Here is a 27,862-nt window from a genome sequence, read left to right as displayed (position 1 = left end):
TACAGTGCTGAGGACTGCTACAAGGTGGTCGTCTGTCACCGTTGTTACAGTGCTGAGGACTGCTACAAGGTGGTCGTCTGTCACCGTTGTTACAGTGCTGAGGACTGCTACAAGGTGGTCGTCTGTCACCGTTGTTACAGTGCTGAGGACTGCTACAAGGTGGTCGTCTGTCACCGTTGTTACAGTGCTGAGGACTGTTACAAGGTGGTCGTCTGTCACCGTTGTTACAGTGCTGAGGACTGCTACAAGGTGGTCGTCTGTCACCGTTGTTACAGTGCCGAGGACTGCTACAAGGTGGTCGTCTGTCACCGTTGTTACAGTGCTGAGGACTGCTACAAGGTGGTTGTCTGTCACCGTTGTTACAGTGCTGAGGACTGCTACAAGGTGGTCGTCTGTCACCGTTGTTACAGTGCTGAGGACTGCTACAAGGTGGTCGTCTGTCACCGTTGTTACAGTGCTGACCGTTGACTGCTTGCTACAAGGTGGTCGTCTGTCACCGTTATTACAGTGCTGAGGACTGCTACAAGGTGGTCGTCTGTCACCGTTGTTACAGTGCTGAGGACTGCTACAAGGTGGTCGTCTGTCACCGTTGTTACAGTGCTGAGGACTGCTACAAGGTGGTCGTCTGTCACCGTTGTTACAGTGCTGAGGACTGCTACAAGGTGGTCGTCTGTCACCGTTGTTACAGTGCTGAGGACTGCTACAAGGTGGTCGTCTGTCACCGTTGTTACAGTGCTGAGGACTGCTACAAGGTGGTCGTCTGTCACCGTTGTTACAGTGCTGAGGACTGTTACAAGGTGGTCGTCTGTCACCGTTGTTACAGTGCTGAGGACTGCTACAAGGTGGTCGTCTGTCACCGTTGTTACAGTGCTGAGGACTGCTACAAGGTGGTCGTCTGTCACCGTTGTTACAGTGCTGAGGACTGCTACAAGGTGGTCGTCTGTCACCGTTGTTACAGTGCTGAGGACTGCTACAAGGTGGTCGTCTGTCACCGTTGTTACAGTGCTGAGGACTGCTACAAGGTGGTCGTCTGTCACCGTTGTTACAGTGCTGAGGACTGCTACAAGGTGGTCGTCTGTCACCAGTTGTTACAGCGCTGAGGACTGCTACAAGGTGGTCGTCTGTCACCGTTGTTACAGTGCTGAGGACTGCTACAAGGTGGTCGTCTGTCACCGTTGTTACAGTGCTGAGGACTGCTACAAGGTGGTCGTCTGTCACCGTTGTTACAGTGCTGAGGACTGCTACAAGGTGGTCGTCTGTCACCGTTGTTACAGTGCTGAGGACTGCTACAAGGTGGTCGTCTGTCACCGTTGTTACAGTGCTGAGGACTGCTACAAGGTGGTCGTCTGTCACCGTTGTTACAGTGCTGAGGACTGCTACAAGGTGGTCGTCTGTCACCGTTGTTACAGTGCTGAGGACTGCTACAAGGTGGTCGTCTGTCACCGTTGTTACAGTGCTGAGGACTGCTACAAGGTGGTCGTCTGTCACCGTTGTTACAGTGCTGAGGACTGCTACAAGGTGGTCGTCTGTCACCGTTGTTACAGTGCTGAGGACTGCTACAAGGTGGTCGTCTGTCACCGTTGTTACAGTGCTGAGGACTGCTACAAGGTGGTCGTCTGTCACCGTTGTTACAGTGCTGAGGACTGCTACAAGGTGGTCGTCTGTCACCGTTGTTACAGTGCTGAGGACTGAGGACTGCTACTAGGTGGTCGTCTGTCACCGTTGTTACAGTGCTGAGGACTGCTGCAAGGTGGTCGTCTGTCACCGTTGTTACAGTGCTGAGGACTGCTACAAGGTGGTCGTCTGTCACCGTTGTTACAGTGCTGAGGACTGCTACAAAGTGGTCGTCTGTCACCGTTGTTACAGTGCTGAGGGACTGCTACAAGGTGGTCGTCTGTCACCGTTGTTACAGTGCTGAGGACTGCTAAGGTGGTCGTCTGTCACCGTTGTTACAGTGCTGAGGACTGCTACAAGGTGGTCGTCTGTCACCGTTGTTACAGTGCTGAGGACTGCTACAAGGTGGTCGTCTGTCACCGTTGTTACAGTGCTGAGGACTGCTACAAGGTGGTCGTCTGTCACCGTTGTTACAGTGCTGAGGACTGCTACAAGGTGGTCGTCTGTCACCGTTGTTACAGTGCTGAGGACTGCTACAAGGTGGTCGTCTGTCACCGTTGTTACAGTGCTGAGGACTGCTACAAGGTGGTCGTCTGTCACCGTTGTTACAGTGCTGAGGACTGCTACAAGGTGGTCGTCTGTCACCGTTGTTACAGTGCTGAGGACTGAGGACTGCTACAAGGTGGTCGTCTGTCACCGTTGTTACAGTGCTGAGGACTGCTACAAGGTGGTCGTCTGTCACCGTTGTTACAGTGCTGAGGACTGCTACAAGGTGGTCGTCTGTCACCGTTGTTACAGTGCTGAGGACTGCTACAAGGTGGTCGTCTGTCACCGTTGTTACAGTGCCGAGGACTGCTACAAGGTGGTCGTCTGTCACCGTTGTTACAGTGCTGAGGACTGCTACAAGGTGGTCGTCTGTCACCGTTGTTACAGTGCTGAGGACTGCTACAAGGTGGTCGTCTGTCACCGTTGTTACAGTGCTGAGGACTGCTACAAGGTGGTCGTCTGTCACCGTTGTTACAGTGCTGAGGACTGCTACAAGGTGGTCGTCTGTCACCGTTGTTACAGTGCTGAGGACTGCTACAAGGTGGTCGTCTGTCACCGTTGTTACAGTGCTGAGGACTGCTACAAGGTGGTCGTCTGTCACCGTTGTTACAGTGCTGAGGACTGCTACAAGGTGGTCGTCTGTCACCGTTGTTACAGTGCTGAGGACTGCTACAAGGTGGTCGTCTGTCACCGTTGTTACAGTGCTGAGGACTGCTACAAGGTGGTCGTCTGTCACCATTGTTACAGTGCTGAGGACTGCTACAAGGTGGTCGTCTGTCACCATTGTTACAGTGCTGAGGACTGCTACAAGGTGGTCGTCTGTCACCATTGTTACAGTGCTGAGGACTGCTACAAGGTGGTCGTCTGTCACCGTTGTTACAGTGCTGAGGACTGCTACAAGGTGGTCGTCTGTCACCGTTATTACAGTGCTGAGGACTGCTACAAGGTGGTCGTCTGTCACCGTTGTTACAGTGCTGAGGACTGCTACAAGGTGGTCGTCTGTCACCGTTGTTACAGTGCTGAGGACTGCTACAAGGTGGTCGTCTGTCACCGTTGTTACAGTGCTGAGGACTGCTACAAGGTGGTCGTCTGTCACCGTTGTTACAGTGCTGAGGACTGCTACAAGGTGGTCGTCTGTCACCGTTGTTACAGTGCTGAGGACTGCTACAAGGTGGTCGTCTGTCACCGTTGTTACAGTGCTGAGGACTGCTACAAGGTGGTCGTCTGTCACTGCACTTGTTAAGTTTTATTTCTTTAGTATAATTATAGAAAATATTTGCTCACATGTTTATGTTGGCTCCAAAGAATCCAAACATCCTTTGAGCATAAGAAATAAGGAGCACTGCAGCAAGCCTACTGGCCCACGCGAGGCACGTCCAACTCATAGCAATCTTGAAATCGATAAGTAAATTCGTTACATGAGTAAAATATTAACAAAGAATACCTTTTAAAGTCTTCCATCATAAACTGTCAAATGTTCGACCAGCGACACTTAGAGGTGGTGGTCGTTAGAGGTGGTCGTTAGAGGTGGTCGTTAGTGCAACTCTCTGCCAGTGACGAATTTAGATGTTATACATCTAACTGTAGATACAGGAAAGGGATGGAACTCACTGTAGCCGCTGTATATTATCTAATGTCCATATGAACTATTATTGCTTTCCTAATCTTAAGTTAATTTTTAAGTTTGCCCGAAATGCTCTGCTTACAAAGTTGCTTCTGGCATATATACCCAACTATTATATTCCTCTGTACTACCTTGTATCCTGTCAAAATATACTTATTCGTTGACGAAAGAGGCGTGGCCACATAGAAAATGGGAATCAGTTTCTACCATGGAGGGCAGGTGGCCATACACTAGACCGTGGAAGGCAGGTGGCCATACACTAGACCGTGGAAGGCAGGTGGCCGGACACTTGGCCGTGGAAGGGAGGTGGCCAGACACTAGACCGTGGAAGGCAGGTGGCCGGACACTTGGCCGTGGAAGGGAGGTGGCCATACACTAGACCGTGGAAGGCAGGTGGCCGGACACTTGGCCGTGGAAGGGAGGTGGCCAGACACTAGACCGTGGCAGGCAGGTGGCCAGACACTTAACCGTGGAAGGCAGGAGGCCAGACACTAGACCGTGGAAGACAGGTGGCCAGACACTAGACCGTGGCAGGCAGATGGCCAGACACTTGACCGTGGAAAGCAGGAGGCCAGACACTAGACCGAGGCAGGCAGGTGGCCAGACACTTGACCGTGGAAAGCAGGAGGCCAGACACTAGACCGTGGAAGGCAGGAGGCCAGACACTAGACCGTGGAAGGCAGGTGACCAGACATTAGACCGTGGAAGGCAGGAGGCCAGACACTAGACCGTGGAAGGCAGGTGGCCAGACACTAGACCGTGGAAGGGAGGTGGCCAGACACTAGAACGTGGAAGGCAGGAGGCCAGACACTAGACCGTGGGAGGCAGATGGCCAGACACTTGACCGTGGAAGGCAGGAGGCCAGACACTTGACCGTGGAAGGCAGGAGGCCAGACACTTGACCGTGGAAGGCAGGAGGCAAGACACTAGACCGTGGAAGGAAGGTGACCAGACACTAGACCGTGGAAGGCAGGAGGCCAGACACTAGACCGTGGCAGGCAGATGGCCAGACACTAGACCGTGGAAGGCAGGTGGCCAGACACTAGACCGTGAAAGGCAGGAGGCCAGACACTAGACCGTGGATGGCAGGAGGCCAGACACTAGACCGTGGAAGGCAGGAGGCCAGACACTAGACCGTGGAAGGCAGGAGGCTAGACACTTGGCTGTGGAAGGCAGGTGGCCAGACACTAGACCGCGGAAGGCAGGAGACCAGACACTTGACCGTGGAAGGCAGGAGGCCAGACACTATACCGTGGAAGGCAGGAGGCCAGACACTTGACCGTGGAAGGCAGGAGGCCAGACACTTGACCGTGGAAGGCAGGAGGCCAGACACTTGACCGTGGAAGGCAGGAGGCCAGACACTAGACCGTGGAAGGCAGGAGGCCAGACACTAGACCGTGGAAGGCAGGTGGCCAGACACTAGACCGTGGAAAGCAGGAGGCCAGACACTAGACCATGGAAGGCAGGTGGCCAGACACTAGACCGTGGAAGGCAGGTGGCCAGACACTAGACCGTGGAAGGCAGGTAGCCAGATACTAGACTGTGGAAGGCAGGTGGCTAGACACTAAGCCGTGGAAGGCAGGAGGCCAGACACTAAGCCGTGGAAAGCAGATGGCGAGACACTAAGCCGGGGAAGGCAGGTGGTCAGACACTAAGCCGGGGAAGGCAGGTGGCCAGACACTAAGCCGGGGAAGGCAGGTGGCCAGACACTAAGCCGGGGAAGGCAGGTGGCCAGACACTAAGCCGGGGAAGGCAGATGGCCAGACACTAAGCCGGGGAAGGCAGATGGCCAGACACTAAGCCGGGGAAGGCAAGTGGCCAGACACTAAGCCGGGGAAGGCAGATGGCCAGACACTAAGCCGGGGAAGGCAGATGGCCAGACACTAAGCCGGGGAAGGCAGATGGCCAGACACTAAGCCGGGGAAGGCAGATGGCCAGACACTAAGCCGGGGAAGGCAGATGGCCAGACACTGGTTATGGTTCATCAAACCATAACCAGAAAGATTTTTTTATGTTAACAATGTTAACAATGTTAACAATGTAACCTCATCGAAGTTAACCTCAAGAATATTCGAGTCCGTAGTTACATTTCTCGTACTGAACACCTTACATCATAAATTATAATGGAATAATGTTGCTTTTTAAGACTGGAGGAAGTGCTTATTAACTTGGTGCATAATCATTCTTGGCTCATTTTAAGTTTCAGCAATAATAAATGCATTTATATATTTTCAGAAGACATCTTTATGTATACATCAGTATAAAGGTTTGTCCATAGCAGTTAGAGTACCTGAAATAGTCGAGTTAAAAGGTATTTGATATATGTTGTTGAGACCATCAACTTTCTGCGACCACAGATGATGACAGCAGTGTCGGTGGTGGGTCAGTTGATGAAGCTCCGCAGCATCCCCGCCTCTCCTCCGAGCAAAGATCAGCTTTACTCTCGAGTGACGAGCGTTTCACAACCTCTGCTAATGTCAACACTGCCTCCAATATTGCCTCTACCTCCTCTGCTTCCCTCATCACCACCAACATCAGGAAGACGGAGGAGAAGTTAGTCACAGCTGGAGGTAAATAATTATATAATATAGGTCTTCCTGCATCTTTTTCTGGTCCATATTTAGGTAGGTAACCCTTTAAGGACATACCAATTTAAAATTTATTTTTTTTGTTTGTTTACATTAGCATGGGTGCCACGTCATAAATTGAGAATGCCTCTGTTGATCAGACACAAACTTTCAACAACTTTGTATGTTAAAGGGAAGCCAGGAATGTCACAGGTGAGTACCTCTTCAAGGATGGGGCTCCTTGACGTGGAAAAAGAGGCTCTTGGGCTAAGGAATTAGACCCTTTCGTCTCCTTCCTTACACTGAACCTAATTACCCCCCAATACTCCCTTCCCTATCCCATCCTCCCCATTCCCCCTTTTTCCCTTTCCTTTCCCAACCCTCCCTTTTCCCCATCCGTTTGTAGCCTCTGGGGTCCTCCCCTCTGGCACTACGTTTCTAGGTGGTGGGAAGTACGCCGGGGTTCATCCCACTCCGTGAGGTTCCTCGGGTGTGGTGCAGTTTTCTGTGGAATCTGGATTATCTGGAGGCGTCCTGCTCCCTTCCAAGATTTCCGAGAAGTGGGCAGCATGTCCAGCAGGTGATGGGTGTATCTTCAGAGGCTGCCTGTCGGTTCTGGGAGGTGGTAACCGAAGGAGGTATACTTAGTGGTGGGTTTCCGACCACCCTTTCTTTTGTCCACCGAGGTGGCTCAGTAGATGTTAGGTTACTATCCTGGAGTGCTGGTTTACTGGCATTACAGGTAGGGCATGGCACAGATTCCACACTGCATCTGCAATGCTCGTGATCTCGAGGTTCTCTAGAATGAGAGGGGGAACTTAATAGCCCTTCCATGCCTTCTAGTGACTGTCCCTCTGCTGTCCCTCTTTTTTTTTCTTCTTTTTTTCGTAAAAAATAAGAAGAAGAAAGAGGTCCCATCATCATGGACTCTTCATTCCGTGATAACCCTCTTCCTCCTCCCAAGCCCCATTTTGTTACCACATCCTGTTCTGACCTGGCTTCATTATTGGACCATTCTTCACACACTTCCCATACCCCTATACCTTCTGCTGATGATGCTTTGTCACCCACTGCAGGTGCAGAGACTCCTCCTGTTTCTTCTAGTGCCTGCCACTTGCACGCCTTTAACTATGCATTTGGCTTCCCCGAATACAGTGCGATGGTTTTTGGATTGCCCACCTACCTCTGGTCAGGCCGCCCGAAGTACTGTGCTTAAATGTTCTAGACCATTTACTGACGATGGTTCTTCGATGTCTACTCATTCTACCCAAAAATAACCTATGCTACACCCACTTCCTTTATGCACTGTATTTACAAGTACACAATGGACTAAATTCTTTTCCTTACAACCGACATCTCCAACTGATTATCTTTCTGACCATAGTACTAGTAAAGCTCTTTTACAACACGCTGGCCAAAATATATCCTTTCATGCTGTTCGAAGCGGTGTGTGCATCGTTACAGTTCAGAATGCAGAACAAGCTCATGATCTTTCCAATATTACTTCCATTGATAACATTCCAGTCACAGTTCACAAGCATGCTACTCTCAATTCTTGCAATGGTATGGTGGTTTTACCATGTACCATTGTTTAGAGTGATTTTCTGCCTTGCGGTGATATTTTGGAGCAATTAGCCCTTCAGGACCTTCCTATTCTCAAAGTGAATACACATGTCCTGCCCGCTCATGGGAGGAGGCGCTCCCGCTTAACCTTGGACTCCCATGAACTCCCATCCTCCGTTTCTTTTGCGAGCCATCACCTAGGGGTCTGTAAAGTGGTCTTTACTCCCCAACAGTGTCGAAATTGCTGGCACTTTGGACACCCCATTAAATACTGCAGATCTGCGGCGGAGTGCCCGGTCTGCGGTGCCACAGATCATGCCGATACATCTTACAGTCTTTTCCTCACTTGTCTCAATTGCAATAAACCTCATCCTTCTTTTTCCCGTTGTTGTCAGGTCTGTCGTAATGAGCGAGAAATCTGTTGTCTTAAGGAGAGCGAAGGCCTTATGCTATGGCTCTCTCTCGGCTCCGCCTTCAGGGGAATCTTTCTCATATCCCTTATTTGTTTGTGAGTAGCTAGAAGACCTCCAACCCTGGCAGTCCCCCAGCCTACCAGCTCCTCCAGTGTCGTGTCTTCTGGGGTCACTCCCCATCTTGAATTCTTTTGCAGTTTTACCCTCTGAACCCCCCACCCCCATACCTATTCAGACCTCTACTTCTTCTCACCCACTAGTTTCTCAGTCTGCAAGGACTTGCACACCTGCATCTTCTCTGCACTTATCATCTGTGAAGCTGAACCTGTCTCATAAGCCCAAGTCTCTTTGCATTCCTCCAATACTTACACTTCCCAGTTTTCCTTTTCGGCCTTGGTGCTTCGTTTTCACCCCCTTTCTAACTCTCACATGGAAGTGTAGGTTCATCCCCCCCTCTTTGTGTGGTCATCTCTTCTCCTGTCCCCCCCCACCAGACTTTTTTCCCAGTTACCTTCCAACCTCCTTCCTCTCCTCTTCTGTCCCTGCCAGCACATCTCTCCAGGTTCATACTCCCCTTGCTGTATAGCCCTTGTGGCTTAGCACTTCTTTTTGATTATAATAATAATCATACTCCCCTTCCCTCTCAGACCTCTTTCGTTCCCTCCATAGTCTCCCCGATCTCTACTTGCGCTACCTCACCTGTCTCTGAAGTCATGGTATCGGCATCTTACTTATCCACTGAGACACTTGATGCTATCTCCTTATTTTTCACGACCCTCGCAGCAGTCTTTTCCTCCACAGCATTCTGATTCCTCCTTGTTTACACGCTTTCCGTTGCCTCCACACATTGACTTCACTGACCCTAATAGCCCATAGATTTTATCACTTCTTATTGTTGACATACCTGTCTTTGTGGATAATGACTTATTTACAATGGAATATTAGTGGCCTCAGGGGTAATCAGGAGAGAGCTCCAGGTGTTGCTCTCCCAGTTTTCTCCAGTCTGTGTCGGGTTACAAGAGCCCAAAATTCGTTCAGCTGTTATTCGTCCCATTTCAGGCTATGTGCTGCTGCAGTCTTCTGATCCCTTTCCTGATGAATCATTTATTAAGAGTGCGCTTCTTGTGCACGTTGGTATACTGTATTAACAGGTTTTTGTTCGTTCTCTGCTGCATTATACTGCAGCCCGTATTTATTTTCACAATGGTATACAGTTTGCTCTCTATATCTCTCCTCTTCCCATGCATTCTGTATCTCAGATATTGCATTCTTGATCTCTTCTCTACTGCCGCCCATCTTCTTAGGTGATTGTAACACTCGCCATCACCTCTGGGGAGGGTCCCACTGTGACACTCGTGGTGATCAGTTCGAGAGACTTCTCGTTTCTCATCCTCTTCATGTTTTAAATACAGGTGCTCCCACCCATTTTGACTCTCACACTCAGTCTCTCTCTTGCATTGATCTTCTATCTGCTCCTCGTCAATTGCACTTGATTATGCTTGGTCTGTTCTCCGGGATTTGCACGACAGTGATCACTTTCCTATTCTTCTTACTTCTACTACGTATTCCCGACTGCTCATAGCCCCCGTTGGCAATTTCGACGAGCGAAACGGGACTTATACTCTCATCTTACCATCTTTTGTGGGGATCCTCCTTCGTTCTCTATTAATGAGCTAGTGCACCAGTTTTCGATCTTAGTTTTGACTGCAGCATCATGTTCTGTTCTTTAAACCTCAGGCATACATTCTCAGACATGTGTGCCTAGGTGGTCTCCTGTGTGTGCCCATGCAGCGCGTTTGAAATGTGCTATGTGGGGCTGTTATTGAAATAATCAAGACCTCAGATCGTCTTTTAAATTTTAAGCAGGCAAGGGCAGTCACTTGCTGCGTCAACGTGACACTAAACGCACTTGTTAGCAAGACTATGAATCTACCATTACCTCGACTCTTCCTGTGTGCACGGTTTGGAAGAAGGTACAGAAGTTGTGTGGCAAGTACACTCCAGACCCAGCTCATATTTTTCGGTTGCTGGTATTAGTGTTGTGGAACCTCTTTTAGTTGCCACGGAAATTGGGAACTATCTTGTCCGTGTCTCCCAAGGGCTTCACCTTTGTCTCTCATTTCCTGCATTTGAGTCTACCAAGGAACAATTGCCCTTTGAGTTCTTCTCTAATGGAATGGAGCTATATAACGTACCTTTCACTCTCCTTGAGCTAGAGTCCACATTTTCCCCTTGCCAGTCATCAGCAGCTGAGCCTGATGATATTCATATCAGTATGTTACAACATCTGCATTCTACAGCCCTTACGGTCCTTTTGCGTCTTTTCAACCTTATTTGGATGCGAGGGGTTCTCTCTCTCAATGGAATTCTGCCATTGTACTAACGTTTCGCAAACCAGGCACCTCGGGGCTTGATACCTCTTACTATCGTCCCATTGCTCTGACCAGTGTAGTCTGCAAGGTGATGGAACAATTGGTGAATAGACGTCTGATATGGTATTTGGAGACACGCTATTCTTTCTCCTCGCCAATATGGCTTTTGCAAGGGCTGCTCTACTTTGGACCCCTTCCTCCACTTAGATACATATGTGCGAAATGCCTTTGCTAACACTCTGTCCTAGTAGTCTTTTTTTTATCTTAAGAAGGCATATGACACCATTTGGAGGTATAACATTTTAGCCCAAGTGCACTCCATAGGCCTCCATGGTAATCTGCCAACTTTCCTTACTGCTTTCTTATCTGACAGATATTTTCGTGTCCATGTTAGCGCCTCGCTTTCCTCAGACTTTGTTCAGGCCGAGGGTGTCCTACAAGGTTGTGTTCTTAGAACTACCTTTTTTCCCTCCATTCTTCCATCGCATATTTGGTCGTCACTTTATGTGGATGACTTTGCTATAACTTACGCAGGTGCTGACTGTCGCCTGGTAGCAGCCTTCCTTGAGGATGCGACTGACCGTGTTTCCCATTGGGCCACATTTCATGGATTTAAATTTTCTAGTATGAAAACCCATTTCATTACCTTCACTAGACGTCCTCTTGTCCCAGATATTCCAATGTATTTACACGGCTCACGTATTCCACAATGTGATCCGGTCAAATTTCTTGGCCTTCTCTTTGATCGCCGATTGACATGAAAACCTCACATTTCCTCTTTGAAGGCAGCTTACCATGGACTCCTGAATCTCCTTAAAATTCTTGTGCATCGTTCATGGGGAACAGATCGCCGGACTCTCCTCTGTTTGCATTCCACCCTAGTTTTGTCCAAGCTGGATTGTGGACACCAAGTCTGTTCTGCAGCTTCTCCTACCACTCTTTCTGAGTTAGATCCCCTTCGTCATCAGAGTCTATGTTTATGCCTTGGTGCCTTTTGTTCATCCCTTGTTGAAAGCCTCTATGCTGAGGCAAATGTTCCTTCTTAGGTGATCGTCGTGATGCTCATTTCCTTCGTTATTTTGTCCGCTCTCATGACCTTCATGTTCCGTCTATGTATAGGTTGGTCCCAGACGTTAGTAAATGCCCATTATTTATTCGACGCCCCTGCTTACTCTGACCGTTTTCTCTTCATCTTCAGTCTTCTCTCCAGTTGCCTCCCTTGTATGTTGATTTAGCGTCTGCCTTTTCCCTTTCCCCTTGGGAGGTTTCAACAGTTCATGTCTGCTCTTACCTACTGCCGTGTGCCAAAGCTCTCCTGCCTGCAACTGCTTCGCTCTCTCTCTCTTTCTTGATCACTTTCGGTCGCATGCTCATGCCTTTGCTGTTTATGCAGATGATTCTAAATCTTCTGACGGTGTTGGGTTCGTGGTGGTGTTCCCTGCCGAGTTGTATGCCATCCTCATAGCGCTTCTCCATGTTACATAAATGTCTCCTTCGACGTTTGTGATCATTTCAGATTCCCTCAATGCTTTACAAGTCATTAAACAATTTGATTTCCCTCATCCATTAGTCCTTTGTATTCAGCTATGGTTGCATCATGTGGCTACAAAAACAGATGTTTTCTGTTGGGTTCCCGGACACAGTGAAGTGCAGGGCACTGAACAAGCAGCTGCTGCTGCGCAGTCAGTGGTGCATGATCTTCCAGTTTCCTATATTATTATTATTATAATCAAAAAGAAGTGCTAAGCCACAAGGGCTCCAATTTCCTATAGAGGTATCAATGATTATTTTCCGGTCATCTCTGCCCGTCTTTGCGGCCATTGGCAACAACGGTGGTCGGGCATGCACCATAACAAATTGCACTCTATTAAGCCGCTTTTAGGTTTGTGGCCATCATCTTACCACCGTTGCCTACTTGGGAGACTGTGCTCTCCCATCTCCGCATTGGCCATACTTGCCTTACCCATGGGTATCTCATGGAATGATACTCTATTCCTCTCTGTGAGGTTTGTTTGGTCACTATTTCGGTTCTTTACTCTCTTGTAGATCGCCGGGTTTGCCAGCGAACTCGCAGGATTTACCTCCTTCGCTGCCGCCGCTCTACCACTCTTACCTTATCTTCCCTTCTTGCAGACGGCCTGGCCTTTGATTTATATTCACTTTTTGACTTGTCAGCAACTGTTTTACTGTATGAACTTTGACACATAGCCCTTAGCGTCCCTTCCAGCTCCTTCTCTCCCCTCACTTCTGATCCCCTCTCCACCTAGCTGTTTATAGCCACAACACTGTTTTCTGTTCCGCAGCACTGTATGATCCTTGTTGGTTTAGCGCTTTCTTTGATTATAATACTAGAGGTGAGTGTTCTTGAAGGAGAGAAGGGACGGAGTACCCTACACAGTCTTCTGCCGCCATCATCAGGTTATCAAACCAACACCAGACTGACTACAGTTATTCTCTGACCCCAGTTGATATTTTGCAGTCTATCAAATCGAAATTAAAATCTTATAAAAGTTTAAATAATGATAAGTGTCGTTGGCATAATAAAATGCCACATTAGCTGCACATGTGTCCTACCTGACATATTCTCTTTACATTCGCCACTAATTTACCACTTTCATAATTATAAGGTATCAAAATTTCATGCAATTTGTACTTCACTTTCAGAGTTTACATTGTGTGCTTGTGTGTGTGTGTATGTGTGTGTTTGTGTGTGTGTGTGTGTGTATGTGTGTGTTTGTTTGTGTGTGTGTGTGTGTGTGTGTGTGTGTGTGTGTGTGTGTGTGTGTGTTTGTGTGTGTGTTTGTGTGTGTTTGTGTGTGTGTGTGTGTGTGTGTGTGTGTGTGTGTGTGTGTGTGTGTTTGTGTGTGTGTGTGTTTGTGTGTGTGTGTGTGTGTGTGTTTGTGTGTGTGTGTGTTTGTGTGTGTGTGTGTGTTTGTGTGTGTGTGTGTGTATACTCACCTAATTGTACTCGCCTAATTGTGGGTGCAGGGGTCGAGATTCAGCCCCTGACCCCGCCTCTTCACTGATCACTACTAGGTCCTCTCTCTGCTCCCTGAGCTTTATCATACTTTGTCTTAAAGCTGTGTATGTGTCCTGCCTCAACTACATCACTTGCTAGACTATTCCACTTCCTGACAACTCTGAAGAAATACTTCCCAACATCCCTGTGACTCGTCTAAGTCTTCAACTTCCAAGAGTGACCACTTGTTTCTGTGTCCCCTCTCTGGAACATCCCGTGTGCGTGTGTGTACCCAACTAATTGTACTTACCTAATTGTGGTTGCAGGGGTCGAGACTCTGCTCCTGGCCTCGCCTCTTCACTAAACGCTACTAGGCCCCCTCTCTCCCTGCTCCATGAACTTTATCATACCTCGTCTTAAAGCTATGTATGGTTCCTGTTTCCACTACACTCGCCAGACTGTTCCACTTCCTGACCACTCTGACTGAAGAAATACTTCCTAACATCCCTGTGACTCATCTAAGTCTTCAGCTTCCAAGACTGGCCCCTTGTTTCTGTGTTCCCTCTCTGGAACATCTTGTCTCTGTCCACCTTCTCTATTCCACGCAGTATTTTGTATGTCGTTATCATGTCTCACCTAACCCTCCTGTCCTCCAGTGTAGTCAGGCCGATTTCCCTTAACCATTCTTCGTAGGACATTCCCCTTAGTTCTGGAACTAACCTTGTCACAAACCTTTGCTCTTTCTCTAATTTCTTAACGTGCTTGACCCGGTGCAGGTTCCAAACTGGTGCTGCATACTCCAGTATGGGCCTGAGATACACGGTGTACAGTGTCTTGAAAGATTCCTTACTTAGGTATCGGAATGCTAATCTCAGGTTTGCCAGGCGCCCATGTGCTGCAGCAGTTATCTGGTTGATGTGTGCTTCTGGAGACGTGTTCGGTGTTATACTCGCCCCAAGATCTTTCTCCTTGAGCAAGGTTTGCAGTCTTTGGCCACCTAGCCTATACTCTTGTCTGCGGCCTTCTTTGCCCTTTTCCGATCTTCATGACTTTGCATTTGGCAGGGTTGAATTCGAGAAGCCAATTGCCTGACCACGTGTTCATCCTGTCCAGGTCTCTTTGAAGTTCTGCCTGATCCTCATCTGATTTAATTCCCCTCATTAACTTCACATCATCTGCGAACAGGGACACCTCTGAGTCTATCCCTTCCATTGTGTCATTCACATATACCAAAAATAGCACTGGTCCTAGGACCGACTCCTGTGGGACCCCGCTAGTCACAGGTGCCCACTGTGGTACCTCATCACGTACCATGTCTCGTTGTTGCCTCGCTGTCAGGTATTCTCTGATCCATTGCAGTGCCCTTCCCATTATATGTGCCTGATCCTCTAGTTTCTGCACTAATCTCTTGTGAAGAACTGTGTCGAAGGCCTTCTTGCGGTCCAAGAAAATGCAATCAACCCACCCCTCTCTCTCGTGTCCTCTGCAACTTTGTCATAAAACTCCAGGAGGTTTATGACAGGATTTGCCTTCCTTGAATCCGTGCTGGTTGTTGTTTATAATTTTGTTCTGTTCCAGGTGCTCCACCACTCTCCTGATAATCTCCATGACTTTGCATACTATACACGTCAGTGACACTGGTCTGTAGTTTAGTGCCTCATTTCTATCTCCTTTTTTTAAAAATGGGAGCTACATTTGCCATCTTCCATACCTCGGGTAGTTGCCCAGTTTCAAGGGATGTGATGAAGATTTTGGTTAATGGCACACACAGCATTTCTGCCCCCTCTCTAAGGACCCACGGGGAGATGTTGTCTGGTCCCATTGCCTTTGAGGTATCAAGGTCACTTAGCTTCTTCACCTCCTCAGTTGCGTGTATGCCATCCAGCACTTGTCGGTGAATTCTCTGTTGGTGTCCCCCTCTGTCCTGTCTTCTCAGAGTCCTTCCTGTCTCCACTGTGAATACTTCCTTAAATCTCGTGTTGAGCTCCTCGCATACCTCTTGATCGTTTCGTGTGAGTTCCCCACCTTCTTTCCTCAGCCTGATCACCTAGTCTTTGTTGTCTTCCTCCTAATGTGGCTATACAGCAGTTTCGGGTCAGACTTGACTTTCGATGCTACGTCGTTTTCGTACTGTCGCTGGGCCTCCCTCCTTATCTGTGCATACTTGTTTCTGGCTCTTCGACTGTTCTCCTTATTTTCCTGGGCCCTTTGCCTTCTGTACCTCTTCCATTCTCTAATGCACTTAGCTTTTGCCTCCCTACACCTTCGGGTAAACCAAGGACTCGCTTTGGTCTTCCCATTGTTTCTGTTGCCCTTGGGAACAAACCTTTCCTCTGCTTCCTTGCATTTTGTTGCTACATATTCCATCATTTCATTTACTGACTTTTCTACCAGTTCTCTGTTCCACTGAACCTCCCGCAGGAAGTTCCTCATACCTGTGTAGTCCCCCTTTTATAGTTTGTGTGTGCGTGTGAGAGAGAGATAAAGAGAGAGAGCGAGAGAGATAGCGTTGCAGGACCTGACTGGAGGTAAACATTTTCAGAGCGTCGTGTGACCTCTACTGGTGGTCAGACTGTAGGCATCGGTGCCATGGGACTACCACCAGATGGTAGGAGAGGCGGCAGAAGTGACCTCCCTCCCCCCACCACCACCACCACCACCACTGAACACTCCCTCACTACCAGGAGAGACCACATACCTGCTGCAGAAGACCTTGCCCACACTGTTAGAGACGATGCCCACACTAGAAGAGACTTGACTCACACTGGGAGAGATCACATCCAGAGCATGGAGTCTACTACCTGTAAGTTCAGTTACTGAGTACAGTCACTACAGGAGTGAACCCTGGAGAGAGAGGGAGAGGCCCAGGGCCATCCCTGGGCCACTCTGAAAGACTTTATTTTGAAAAAAAAATCCTTATTTGCATTCACTGTTACTGCTATTAAAATCAACATTTATCAACATTTAAAAACCATGAACTCATAAAAAGTCGATCCTCCTGTGGGCTATCGCCTCCCTGCTTGGACAGTTGACCTCACAATGAAACCTAACAAATCCCCAGGCCCTAATGAACCGTACGCAAGGGTTCTAAAGGAATGCAAAGAGGAGCTTATACCTTTAGCTAATCTTTTCAACATATCACTACAAACTGGCAAACTGATACCTATTTTCAAAACAGGTGACAGGTCCTTAGCTTCGAACTATAGACCAATAAGCCTTACCTCCATAGTGGGGAAATTTATGGAATCAATAATTGCCGAAGCAGTTCGTAGCCATCTTGAAAAACATAAATTGATCAAAGAATCTCAGCATGGTTTTACAGAAGGGCGTTCCTGCCTTACGAATTTATTAACTTTTTTCACTAAGGTATTTAAGGTAGATCATGGTAATGAATATAATATTGTGTATATGGACTTCAGTAAGGCTTTTGACAGGGTCCCACATCAAAGACTATTGAGGAAAATTAAGGCACACGGAATAGAAGAATTTTTTTCCTGGATAGAGGCATGGTTGACAAATAGGCAGCAGAGAGTTTGCATAAATGGGGAGAAATAAGAGTGGGGAAGCGTCACGAGCGGTGTTCCACAGGGGTCAGTGTTGGGCCCCTTGTTGTTCACAATCTACATAAACGACATAGATGAGGGAATAAATAGCGACATTAGCAAGTTTGCCGATGACACTAAAATAAGCCGTCGAATTCATTCTGACGAGGACATTCGAGCACTCCAGGATGATTTGAATAGACTGATGCAGTGGTCGGAGAAGTGGCAGATGCAGTTCAATATAGACAAATGCAAAGTTCTAAACATTGGACAGGTAAGTAACCATGCCACATATAAACTAAATAATGTAGATCTTAATATTATGGATTGCAAAAAGGATTTGGGAGTTCTGGTTAGCAGTAATCTAAAACCAAGATAGCAGTGCATAAGTGTTCGCAATAAAGCTAACAGAATCCTTGGCTTCATATCGAGAAGCATTAATAATAGGAGTCCTCAGGTTGTTTCAACTCTATATATTCTTGATTAGGCCTCATCTAGATTATGCTACACAGTTTTGGTCACCATATTATAGAATGGATATAAATGCTCTGGAAAACGTACAAAGGAGGATGACAAAGTTGATCCCATGTATCAGAAATCTTTCCTATGAGGATAGACTGAGGGGCCTGAACCAACACTCTCTAGAAAGGCGTACAGTTAGGGGGGATATGATTGAGGTGTATAAATGGATGAAAGGAATAAATAAAGGGGATGTAAATAGCGTGCTAAAAAATATCTAGCCTAGACAGGACTCCCAGCAGTGGCTTTAAGTTGGAAAAATTCAGATTCAGGAAGGATATAGGAAAGCACTGGTTTGGTAATAGAATTGTAGATGAGTGGAACAAACTCCCGAGTACAGTTATAGAGGCTAAAACGTTGCGTAGTTTTAAAGATAGATAAATGCATGAGTGGGTGCGGGTGGGTGTGAGTTGGACTTGACTAGCTTGTGCTACTAGGGCAGTGCTGTATAGCCCTTGTGGCTTAGCGCTTCTTTTTGATTATAATAATAATAATAATTGTGCTACTAGGGCAAATGCCGTGCCCCTTCCTTAAGTGAATGTGACCTGACCTGATATAGGATGGGGTATTGGCTTAAGCCGGTAGGAGACTTGGACCTGCCTCGCATGGGCCAGTAGGCCTGCTGCAGTGTTCCTCCTTATGTTCTTATTATGTTACCATTTCTGTTCGGACGGCAAGCTAGTGAGGCCTCAGTTGCGCAAGCAACATATTGTACTAAGCGGTTCATTATTAGATTTAGTCCTGAAACCTGAGTGTCTACCCAGTTACTGCTTGGTTTATAAAGACACGTGAGCAAACTCTGAGACATATTTATTAGAAAACGTTTCTGTCCTGTGACCTTGATCATCATTACTTAGCTTGGATCAGTAAGTCTGCTGTAGTGCTGCTCGCATTATTTTTTCCCCGCCGTTATTGTACAGACTAAGAGCCGTTACCCTACCTTAGTTCATTTCAATACGAAGCTCAATCTAAGGTCAACAATCACCCGCTAAAATGCCGCCCACAACAGTGGGGAAATGAGACTGAACTTGAGTCCTTCGGTTGTGAGCTTTAGATGCTACCTCCGAGCCACGAGTCTCTTTGGATGCTGTTGTGAATAACGTTGACAGTATCGAGACTGCTGGCCAGTCTGGCGTTCCACTGAGGTCAGTGGTCACGGAGGGTCCTACAGTTCTGAGCTCAGTGTACCTTGGGAATATCGTGTGTAACATGGGCTGCTCGGTATGCTTTGATGACTGTTTTAGCTCTTTGGAATCAGAGCTCACAGTGCATAGTGAGAACTTGCTTCTCAAGGTGGAAAAACAGATACTAAAAATGCGTATGAAGAGTAATAACGAGCGTGAAATGCTTGGGGACTTGGTAAAATACGTTAGCGGTAACGAAGGATAGGTTGTTAGTAATAAACGGGAAATGGGCTACAGTAAAGGCTGAATGATATGACTGAATAGGTAAAAGGAAGCAGATCTGAATGTATGATATCGCTTTTCTGTACAACAGGACGAAACTACAGTATTCGACGAGAAAGGTGCCATTAATCCCTTCACTAAAATAAAAGGTACGAATATTCTTGTTGTCAGCGACTCTTAAGTTATATACATAGACTGGACCTTCTGTAACAGAAGGTCCAATCTATATATTTAGGGTTTGTTTTTCCTGGAGCTGGTGCTGGTGACAGTCAGCAGGTTAGATAATATGCCAGGTTATGGGAGCAAGACTAGCATCGTGTGAAGACTTGCCTAGTGAGCTTTCTGTGAATGGAATCAATGTTGTCTTCTCTGGAGCAGCTCTACCAGCTGCTGAAAGCGAAGTTTCGTACGAGGGTAGACTGAGAGCACTGATTCTTCATTCTCTGGAAAGGCGTAAAATTGGGGAAAGATACGACTGAAGTATATAAATGGAAGACAGAAATAAATAAAAATTATATAAATAACATGCTGAAAGTATGGTAAGACAGGAGTCGTAGCAATGGGTTCAAGTTGGAAACTTTTAGATTTAAAAAGGATGTATGAAAGCACTGGTTTGGAAAGAGTTGTGGATGAGTGGAACACACTCGAGTAGCATCAGTGAAGCGAGAACTTTAGAGTAACTTTGAAAATGGGTGCATTCAGTGGCGTCGTATGGGGAGTGTGGGTTCCGCCCCGGGTGGCACCATCAAGGGTGACACCATACAGCCTCTAAAGGTGACACTAATGCCCAAAACAGTGCTGCAGCAATATAAGCGAAAAATCCTTCGTTTCTATATAGCCTGTTATGTGGTTACAGAGTACAAATAGGCCTATATAGGGAAAATCATTGATTTTGATGATGTGATAGATGATTTAGCAGGATTGAAGACAAGTAAATGTAAGATCAGATTCACTGAGATGTTACCTGTACTCAAGGTCAAATGTAAGATCAGATTCACTGAGATGTTACCTGTACTCAAGGTCAAATGTAAGATCAGATTCACTGAGATGTTACCTGTACTCAAGGTCAAATGTAAGATCAGATTCACTGAGATGTTACCTGTACTCAAGGTCAAATGTAAGATCAGATTCACTGAGATGTTACCTGTACTCAAGGTCAAATGTAAGATCAGATTCACTGAGATGTTACCTGTACTCAAGGTCAAATGTAAGATCAGATTCACTGAGATGTTATCTGTACTCAAGGTCTAATGTAAGATCAGATTCACTGTGATGTTACCTGTACTCAAGGTCAAATGGGAACTTGTGTTTCTCTGATATTGCAATGTTTTTCTTTAGTTTTCAAGTTTTTTTTTTTTGCATTGTTGAAGATGAATAAATGGTATAGAATGTGTTGCCTGTTCTCATTGGTAAACATTAGTCACTGGTCATGCAGTAGTTTAGCGCTTCCCTCTTGATTATGATAAATAATGGTCATGCAGCAGTGACGTAACTGGAGTTTGCTCCCCCCATCCCCCCACCCTTGGATTTCATGGGGGTGACACCAAAGATGCTGCCCCGGGTGACACCAACCCTAGCAACACTACTGGGTGCATGAGTGGATGAGTTAGACCTGCCTAGTATTGGCCTGTAAGACTCTGCTGCAATCCTCTTCCTCTCTTACTTTCTTATACTTTCAAAATGAACAAAAATACTGGAATAATGTTAAGTTCAGTGTTTACCTCCACCAGACCTGAGCTCCAGCACCACCTCTGTGGACGTTGTGGACGCTGTTAGTCACCGTCTACGTAGCTCCCCCACGCAACACACCGTCGACCCATCCAGAGTGTCAGTTAGTGGACCGGGTGTCAGACTGGTCTCTGTCAGCTCGCAGGCAGAGTTCACCGTCAGCACCCCACAACCACTGCGTCAGGAGGAAGTCAACGTCAGAATCACAGGTAACAACACTCCTCTTCCCACTCTGGAGTTCATCTTTCTACTGTACTTCCACTCTTGATTACGCTATTTTCTACTGTGTTAAATGTTTGCTACATATATGGACTGTCATCCAGTAAACGAGCCGAAGGACATACACTGAATAAATCTTAGCATGTCAGCGTTAATAAACGATCAAGTACACTGTTGCTGAGTGCCACTCGCTTATTCACTCTCATCTCTTTCCAAGAGTGCACTCTGCTCTGCTCTGTTAGTATTTTAAATGTCCCAATCTTCTTGTTGCTTAAAATATCTTCTTAACTCAACTTTCTTACTGTGGGTGCCGTCCAGATGTGGAGTACCTGTGGCACCTACCATGACCTGACACGGACTGACCTGACCTCTGCCTCACTCAAGCATCACCTCTGACCACTCTGACCTCGACGCAGTCAATGTTATATCTGTAAATTGGTGTATATATGTGTATATATCTTGTTAGAACCGTGAATCTGGGAGTTCAATGACTTGTGCTTCTTTCAAGAACTTGAGTAGCAAGGAGAGAACTGCTTTGGTGTATTTGATACTGGTCTGCTGGGCCCTGGGACGTGTCTGCTGGGCCCTGGGACGTGTGTGCTAGGCCCTGGGACGTGTCTGCTAGGCCCTGGGACGTGTCTGCTAGGCCCTGGGACGTGTTTGCTAGGCCCTGGGACGTGTCTGCTAGGCCCTGGGACGTGTCTGCTAGGCCCTGGGACGTGTGTGCTAGGCCCTGGGACGTGTCTGCTAGGCCCTGGGACGTGTCTGCTAGGCCCTGGGACGTGTCTAGTAGGCCCTGGGACGTGTATGCTAGGCCCTGGGACGTGTCTACTAGGCCCTGGGACGTGTATGCTAGGCCCTGGGACGTGTCTACTGGGCCCTGGCACGTGTCTGCTAGGCCCTGGGACGTGTCTGCTGGGCCCTGGGACGTGTCTGCTAGGCCCTGGGACGTGTCTGCTAGGCCCTGGGACGTGTCTGCTGGGCCCTGGGACGTGTCTGCTAGGCCCTGGAACGTGTCTGATAGGCCCTGGGACGTGTCTGCTAGGCCCTGGGACGTGTCTGCTAGGCCCTGGGACGCGTCTGCTGGGCCCTGGGACGTGTCTGCTAGGCCCTGGGACGTGTCTGCTAGGCCCTGGGACGTGTCTGCTAGGCCCTGGGACGTGTCTGCTGGGCCCTGGGACGTGTCTGCTGGGCCCTGGGACGTGTCTGCTGGGCCCTGGGACGTGTCTGCTAGGCCCTGGGACGTGTCTGCTAGGCCCTGGGACGTGTCTGCTAGGCCCTGGGACGTGTCTGCTGGGCCCTGGGACGTGTCTGCTAGGCCCTGGGACGTGTCTGCTAGCCCCTGGGACGTGTCTGCTAGGCCCTGGGACGTGTCTGCTGGGCCCTGGGACGTGTCTGCTAGGCCCTGGGACGTGTCTGCTAGGCCCTGGGACGTGTCTGCTAGGCCCTCGAACGCGTCTGCTGGGACGTGTCTGCTGAGCCCTGGGACGTGTCTGCTAGGCCCTGGGACGTGTCTGCTTGGCCCTGGAACGAGTCTGCTGGGCCCTGGGACGTGTCTGCTGAGCCCTGGGACGTGTCTGCTAGGCCCGGGGACGTGTCTACTAGGCCCTGGGACGTGTATGCTAGGCCCTGGGACGTGTCTACTAGGCCCTGGGACGTGTCTGCTGGGCCCTGGGACGTGTCTACTGGGCCGTGGGACGTGTCTGCTGGGCCCTGGGACGTGTCTACTAGGCCCTGGGACGCGTCTGCTGGGCCCTGGGACGTGTCTGCTGGGCCCTGGGATGTGTCTGCTAGGCCCTGGGACGTGTCTGCTAGGCCCTGGGACGTGTCTACTAGGCCCTGGGACGTGTCTACTAGGCCCTGGGACGTGTGTGCTGGGCCCTGGGACGTGTCTACTGGGCCCTGGGACGTGTCTACTAGGCCCTGGGACGCGTCTGCTGGGCCCTGGGACGTGTCTGCTGGGCCCTGGGATGTGTCTGCTAGGCCCTGGGACGTGTCTGCTAGGACCTGGGACGTGTCTACTAGGCCCTTGGGACGCGTCTGCTGGGCCCTGGGACGTGTCTGCTAGGCCCTGGGACGTGTCTGCTGGGCACTGGGACGCGTCTGCTGGGCCCTGGGACGTGTCTGCTGGGCCCTGGGACGCGTCTGCCGTGCCCGACTGTTGTGTAGATCACCTCTGCTGTGTAGATCACCTCTGCTGTGTAGATCACCACTGCTGTGTAGTTCACCACTGCTGTGTAGATCACCACTGCTGTGTAGATCACCTCTGCTGTGTAGATCACCTCTGCTGTGTAGATCACCACTGCTGTGTAGATCACCACTGCTGTGTAGATCACCACTGCTGTGTAGATCACCACTGCTGTGTAGATCACCACTGCTGTGTAGATCACCTCTGCTGTGTAGATCACCACTGCTGTGTAGATCACCACTGCTGTGTAGATCACCACTGCTGTGTAGATCACCACTGCTGTGTAGATCACCTCTGCTGTGTAGATCACCACTGCTGTGTAGATCACCACTGCTGTGTAGATCACCACTGCTGTGTAGATCACCTCTGCTGTGTAGATCACCACTGCTGTGTAGATCACCACTGCTGTGTAGATCACCACTGCTGTGTAGATCATCACTGCTGTGTAGATCACCACTGCTGTGTAGATCACCACTGCTATGTAGATCACCACTGCTGTGTAGATCACCTATGCTGTGTAGATCACTGCTGTGTAGATCACCTCTGCTGTGTAGATCACCACTGCTGTGTAGAACACCACTGCTGTGTAGATCACCTCTGCTGTGTAGATCACCACTGCTGTGTAGATCACCTCTGCTGTGTAGATCACCACTGCTGTGTAGATCACCACTGCTGTGTAGATCACCACTGCTGTGTAGATCACCACTGCTGTGTAGATCACCACTGCTGTGTAGATCATCACTGCTGTGTAGATCACCACTGCTGTGTAGATCACCACTGCTGTGTAGATCACCACTGCTGTGTAGATCACCACTGCTGTGTAGATCACCTCTGCTGTGTAGATCACCACTGCTGTGTAGATCACCACTGCTGTGTAGATCACCACTGCTGTGTAGATCATCACTGCTGTGTAGATCACCACTGCTGTGTAGATCATCACTGCTGTGTAGATCACCTCTGCTGTGTAGATCACCACTGCTGTGTAGATCACCACTGCTGTGTAGATCACCACTGCTGTGTAGATCACCACTGCTGTGTAGATCACCACTGCTGTGTAATCACCACTGCTGTGTAGATCACCTCTGCTGTGTAGATCATCACTGCTGTGTAGATCACCACTGCTGTGTAGATCACCACTGCTGTGTAGATCACCTCTGCTGTGTAGATCACCACTGCTGTGTAGATCACCTCTGCTGTGTAGATCACCACTGCTGTGTAGATCACCACTGCTGTGTAGATCACCACTGCTGTGTAGATCACCTCTGCTGTGTAGATCATCACTGCTGTGTAGATCACCACTGCTGTGTAGATCACCACTGCTGTGTAGATCACCTCTGCTGTGTAGATCACCACTGCTGTGTAGGTCACCTCTGCTGTGTAGATCATCACTGCTGTGTAGATCACCACTGCTGTGTAGATCACCACTGCTGTGTAGATCACTGCTGTGTAGATCATCACTGCTGTGTAGATCACCACTGCTGTGTAGATCACCACTGCTGTGTAGATCACCACTGCTGTGTAGATCATCACTGCTGTGTAGATCACCACTGCTGTGTAGATCACCACTGCTGTGTAGATCATCACTGCTGTGTAGATCACCACTGCTGTGTAGATCATCACTGCTGTGTAGATCATCACTGCTGTGTAGATCATCACTGCTGTGTAGATCACCACTGCTGTGTAGATCACCACTGCTGTGTAGATCACCACTGCTGTATAGCGTGCACCACTGGGAGCACACAACACTTAACACTAGATGCTGTGTTTAGCCTAACTGCTACGTAAAGTACACTTGCTATGTAGTGCACAACCGGTTTGTACAACACACTTGCTATATAGTGCACAACCGGTTTGTACAACACACTTGCTATGTAGTGCACAACCGGTTTGTACAACACACTTGCTATGTAGTGCACAACCGGTTTGTACAACACACTTGCTATGTAGTGCACAACCGGTTTGTACAACACACTTGCTATGTAGTGCACAACCGGTTTGTACAACACACTTGCTATGTAGTGCACAACCGGTTTGTACAACACACTTGCTATGTAGTGCACAATCGGTTTGTACAACACACTTGCTATGTACTGCACAACCGGTTTGTACAACACACTTGCTATGTAGTGCACAACCGGTTTGTACAACACTTGCTATGTAGTGCACAACCGGTTTGTACAACACACTTGCTATGTAGTGCACAACCGGTTTGTACAACACACTTGCTATGTAGTGCACAACCGGTTTGTACAACACACTTGCTATGTAGCGCACAACCGGTTTGTGCAACACACTTGCTATGTAGCGCACAACCGGTTTGTACGGCACACTTGCTATGTAGCGCACAACCGGTTTGTACGGCACACCTGCTATGTAGCGCACAACCGGTTTATACGGCACACCTGCTATGTAGCGCACAACCGGTTTGTGCAACACACTTGCTATGTAGCGCACAACCGGTTTGTACAGTACACCTGCTATGTAGTAAACTGGTTTGTACAGCACACTTGCTATGTAGCGCACAACCGGTTTGTACAACACGCTATGTAGTGCACAACTGGCTTGTATAACACACTTGCTATGTAGCGCACAACCGGTTGTACAGAACACCTATGTAGTGCACAACCGGTTTGTACAGTACACCTGTTATGTAGCGCACAATCGGTTTGTACAGTACACCTGCTATGTAGTGCACAACCGGTTTGTACAGTACACCTATGTAGTGCACAACCGGTTTGCACAGTACACCTGCTATGTAGTGCACAACCGGTTTGCACAGTACACCTGCTATGTAGTGCACAACTGGTTTGTACAACACACTTGCTATGTAGTGCACAACCGGTTTGCACAGTACACCTGCTATGTAGTGCACAACCGGTTTGTACAGTGCACCTATGTAGTGCACAACCGGTTTGTACAGTACACCTGCTATGTAGTGCACAACCGGTTTGCACAGTACACCTGCTATGTAGTGCACAACCGGTTTGTACAGTACACCTGCCATGTAGTGCACAACCGGTTTGTACAGTACACCTATGTAGTGCACAACCGGTTTGCACAGTACACCTGCTATGTAGTGCACAACCGGTTTGTACAGTACACCTGCTATGTAGTGCACAACCGGTTTGTACAGTACACCTATGTAGTGCACAACCGGTTTGCACAGTACAACTGCTATGTAGTGAACAACTGGTTTGCACAGTACACCTGCTATGTAGTGCACAATCGGTTTGTACAGTACACCTATGTAGCGCACAACCGGTTTGTACGGAACACCTGCTATGTAGTGCACAACTGGTTTGTGCAGTACACCTGCTATGTAGTGCACAACAGGTTTGCACAGTACACCTGCTATGTAGTGCACAACCGGTTTGTACAGTACACCTATGTAGTGCACAACCGGTTTGCACAGTACACCTGCTATGTAGTGCACAACCGGTTTGTACAGTACACCTGCTATGTAGCGCACAACCGGTTTGTACAGTACACCTGCTATGTAGCGCACAACCGGTTTGTACAGTACACCTATGTAGCGCACAACCGGTTTGTACAGTACACCTATGTAGCGCACAACCGGTTTGTACAGTACACCTGCTATGTAGCGCACAACCGGTTTGTACAGTACACCTATGTAGCGCACAACCGGTTTGTACAGTACACCTGCTATGTAGCGCACAACCGGTTTGTACAGTACACCTGCTATGTAGCGCACAACCGGTTTGTACAGTACACCTATGTAGCGCACAACCGGTTTGTACAGTACACCTATGTAGCGCACAACCGGTTTGTACAGTACACCTGCTATGTAGCGCACAACCGGTTTGTACAGTACACCTGCTATGTAGCGCACAACCGGTTTGTACAGTACACCTGTAATGTAGCGCACAACCGGTTTGTACAGTACACCTGCTATGTAGCGCACAACCGGTTTGTACAGTACACCTATGTAGCGCACAACCGGTTTGTACAGTACACCTATGTAGCGCACAACCGGTTTGTACAGTACACCTATGTAGCGCACAACCGGTTTGTACAGTACACCTGCTATGTAGCGCACAACCGGTTTGTACAGTACACCTGCTATGTAGCGCACAACCGGTTTGTACAGTACACCTGCTATGTAGCGCACAACCAGTTTGTACAGTACACCTGCTATGTAGCGCACAACCAGTTTGTACAGTACACCTGCTAAATAGATCCGAACTTCTGTCTAAAGTACAAATGTTACGTAATATTGAAGGATCATTGTGGTGAGTGATGAACACTTTGTTCGTAACCACGTACACCTACTGTATCCTGGACACAACCACGCTATCCTGGACACAACCATGCTATCCTGGACACAACCACGCTATCATGGACACAGCCATGCTATCCTGGACACAACCACGCTATCCTGGACACAACCATGCTATCCTGGACACAGCCATGCTATCCTGGACACAACCACGCTATCCTGGACACAACCATGCTATCCTGGACACAGCCATGCTATCCTGGACACAACCACGCTATCCTGGACACAACCACGCTATCCTGGACACAACCACGCTATCCTGGACACAACCATGCTATCCTGGACACAACCACGCTATCCTGGAC

General features: G+C 48.5%; 1 protein-coding gene across 4 annotated transcripts in view; it reads left to right on the top strand.

Annotated features, from left to right (window-relative positions):
- jbug (filamin-type immunoglobulin domains fbug) overlaps positions 1-27,862 on the top strand; it is a 495,234-nt gene that overhangs the window by 263,434 nt on the left and 203,938 nt on the right. For 3 of the 4 annotated variants that reach the window (XM_070088188.1, XM_070088185.1, XM_070088187.1), the window contains 3 exons: positions 6,142-6,354; positions 16,201-16,461; positions 20,856-21,062. In XM_070088188.1, coding sequence (XP_069944289.1) covers positions 6,142-6,354; positions 16,201-16,461; positions 20,856-21,062 — 681 coding nt within the window. The remainder of the gene's footprint in view (positions 1-6,141; positions 6,355-16,200; positions 16,462-20,855; positions 21,063-27,862) is intronic. The other variant, XM_070088189.1, reaches the window with a different exon arrangement.

This window comes from Cherax quadricarinatus, chromosome 24 (genome assembly GCF_038502225.1).
Source record: "Cherax quadricarinatus isolate ZL_2023a chromosome 24, ASM3850222v1, whole genome shotgun sequence".
Classification (NCBI taxonomy): domain Eukaryota; kingdom Metazoa; phylum Arthropoda; class Malacostraca; order Decapoda; family Parastacidae; genus Cherax; species Cherax quadricarinatus.
This window is presented reverse-complemented; position numbering and strand designations above follow the sequence as displayed.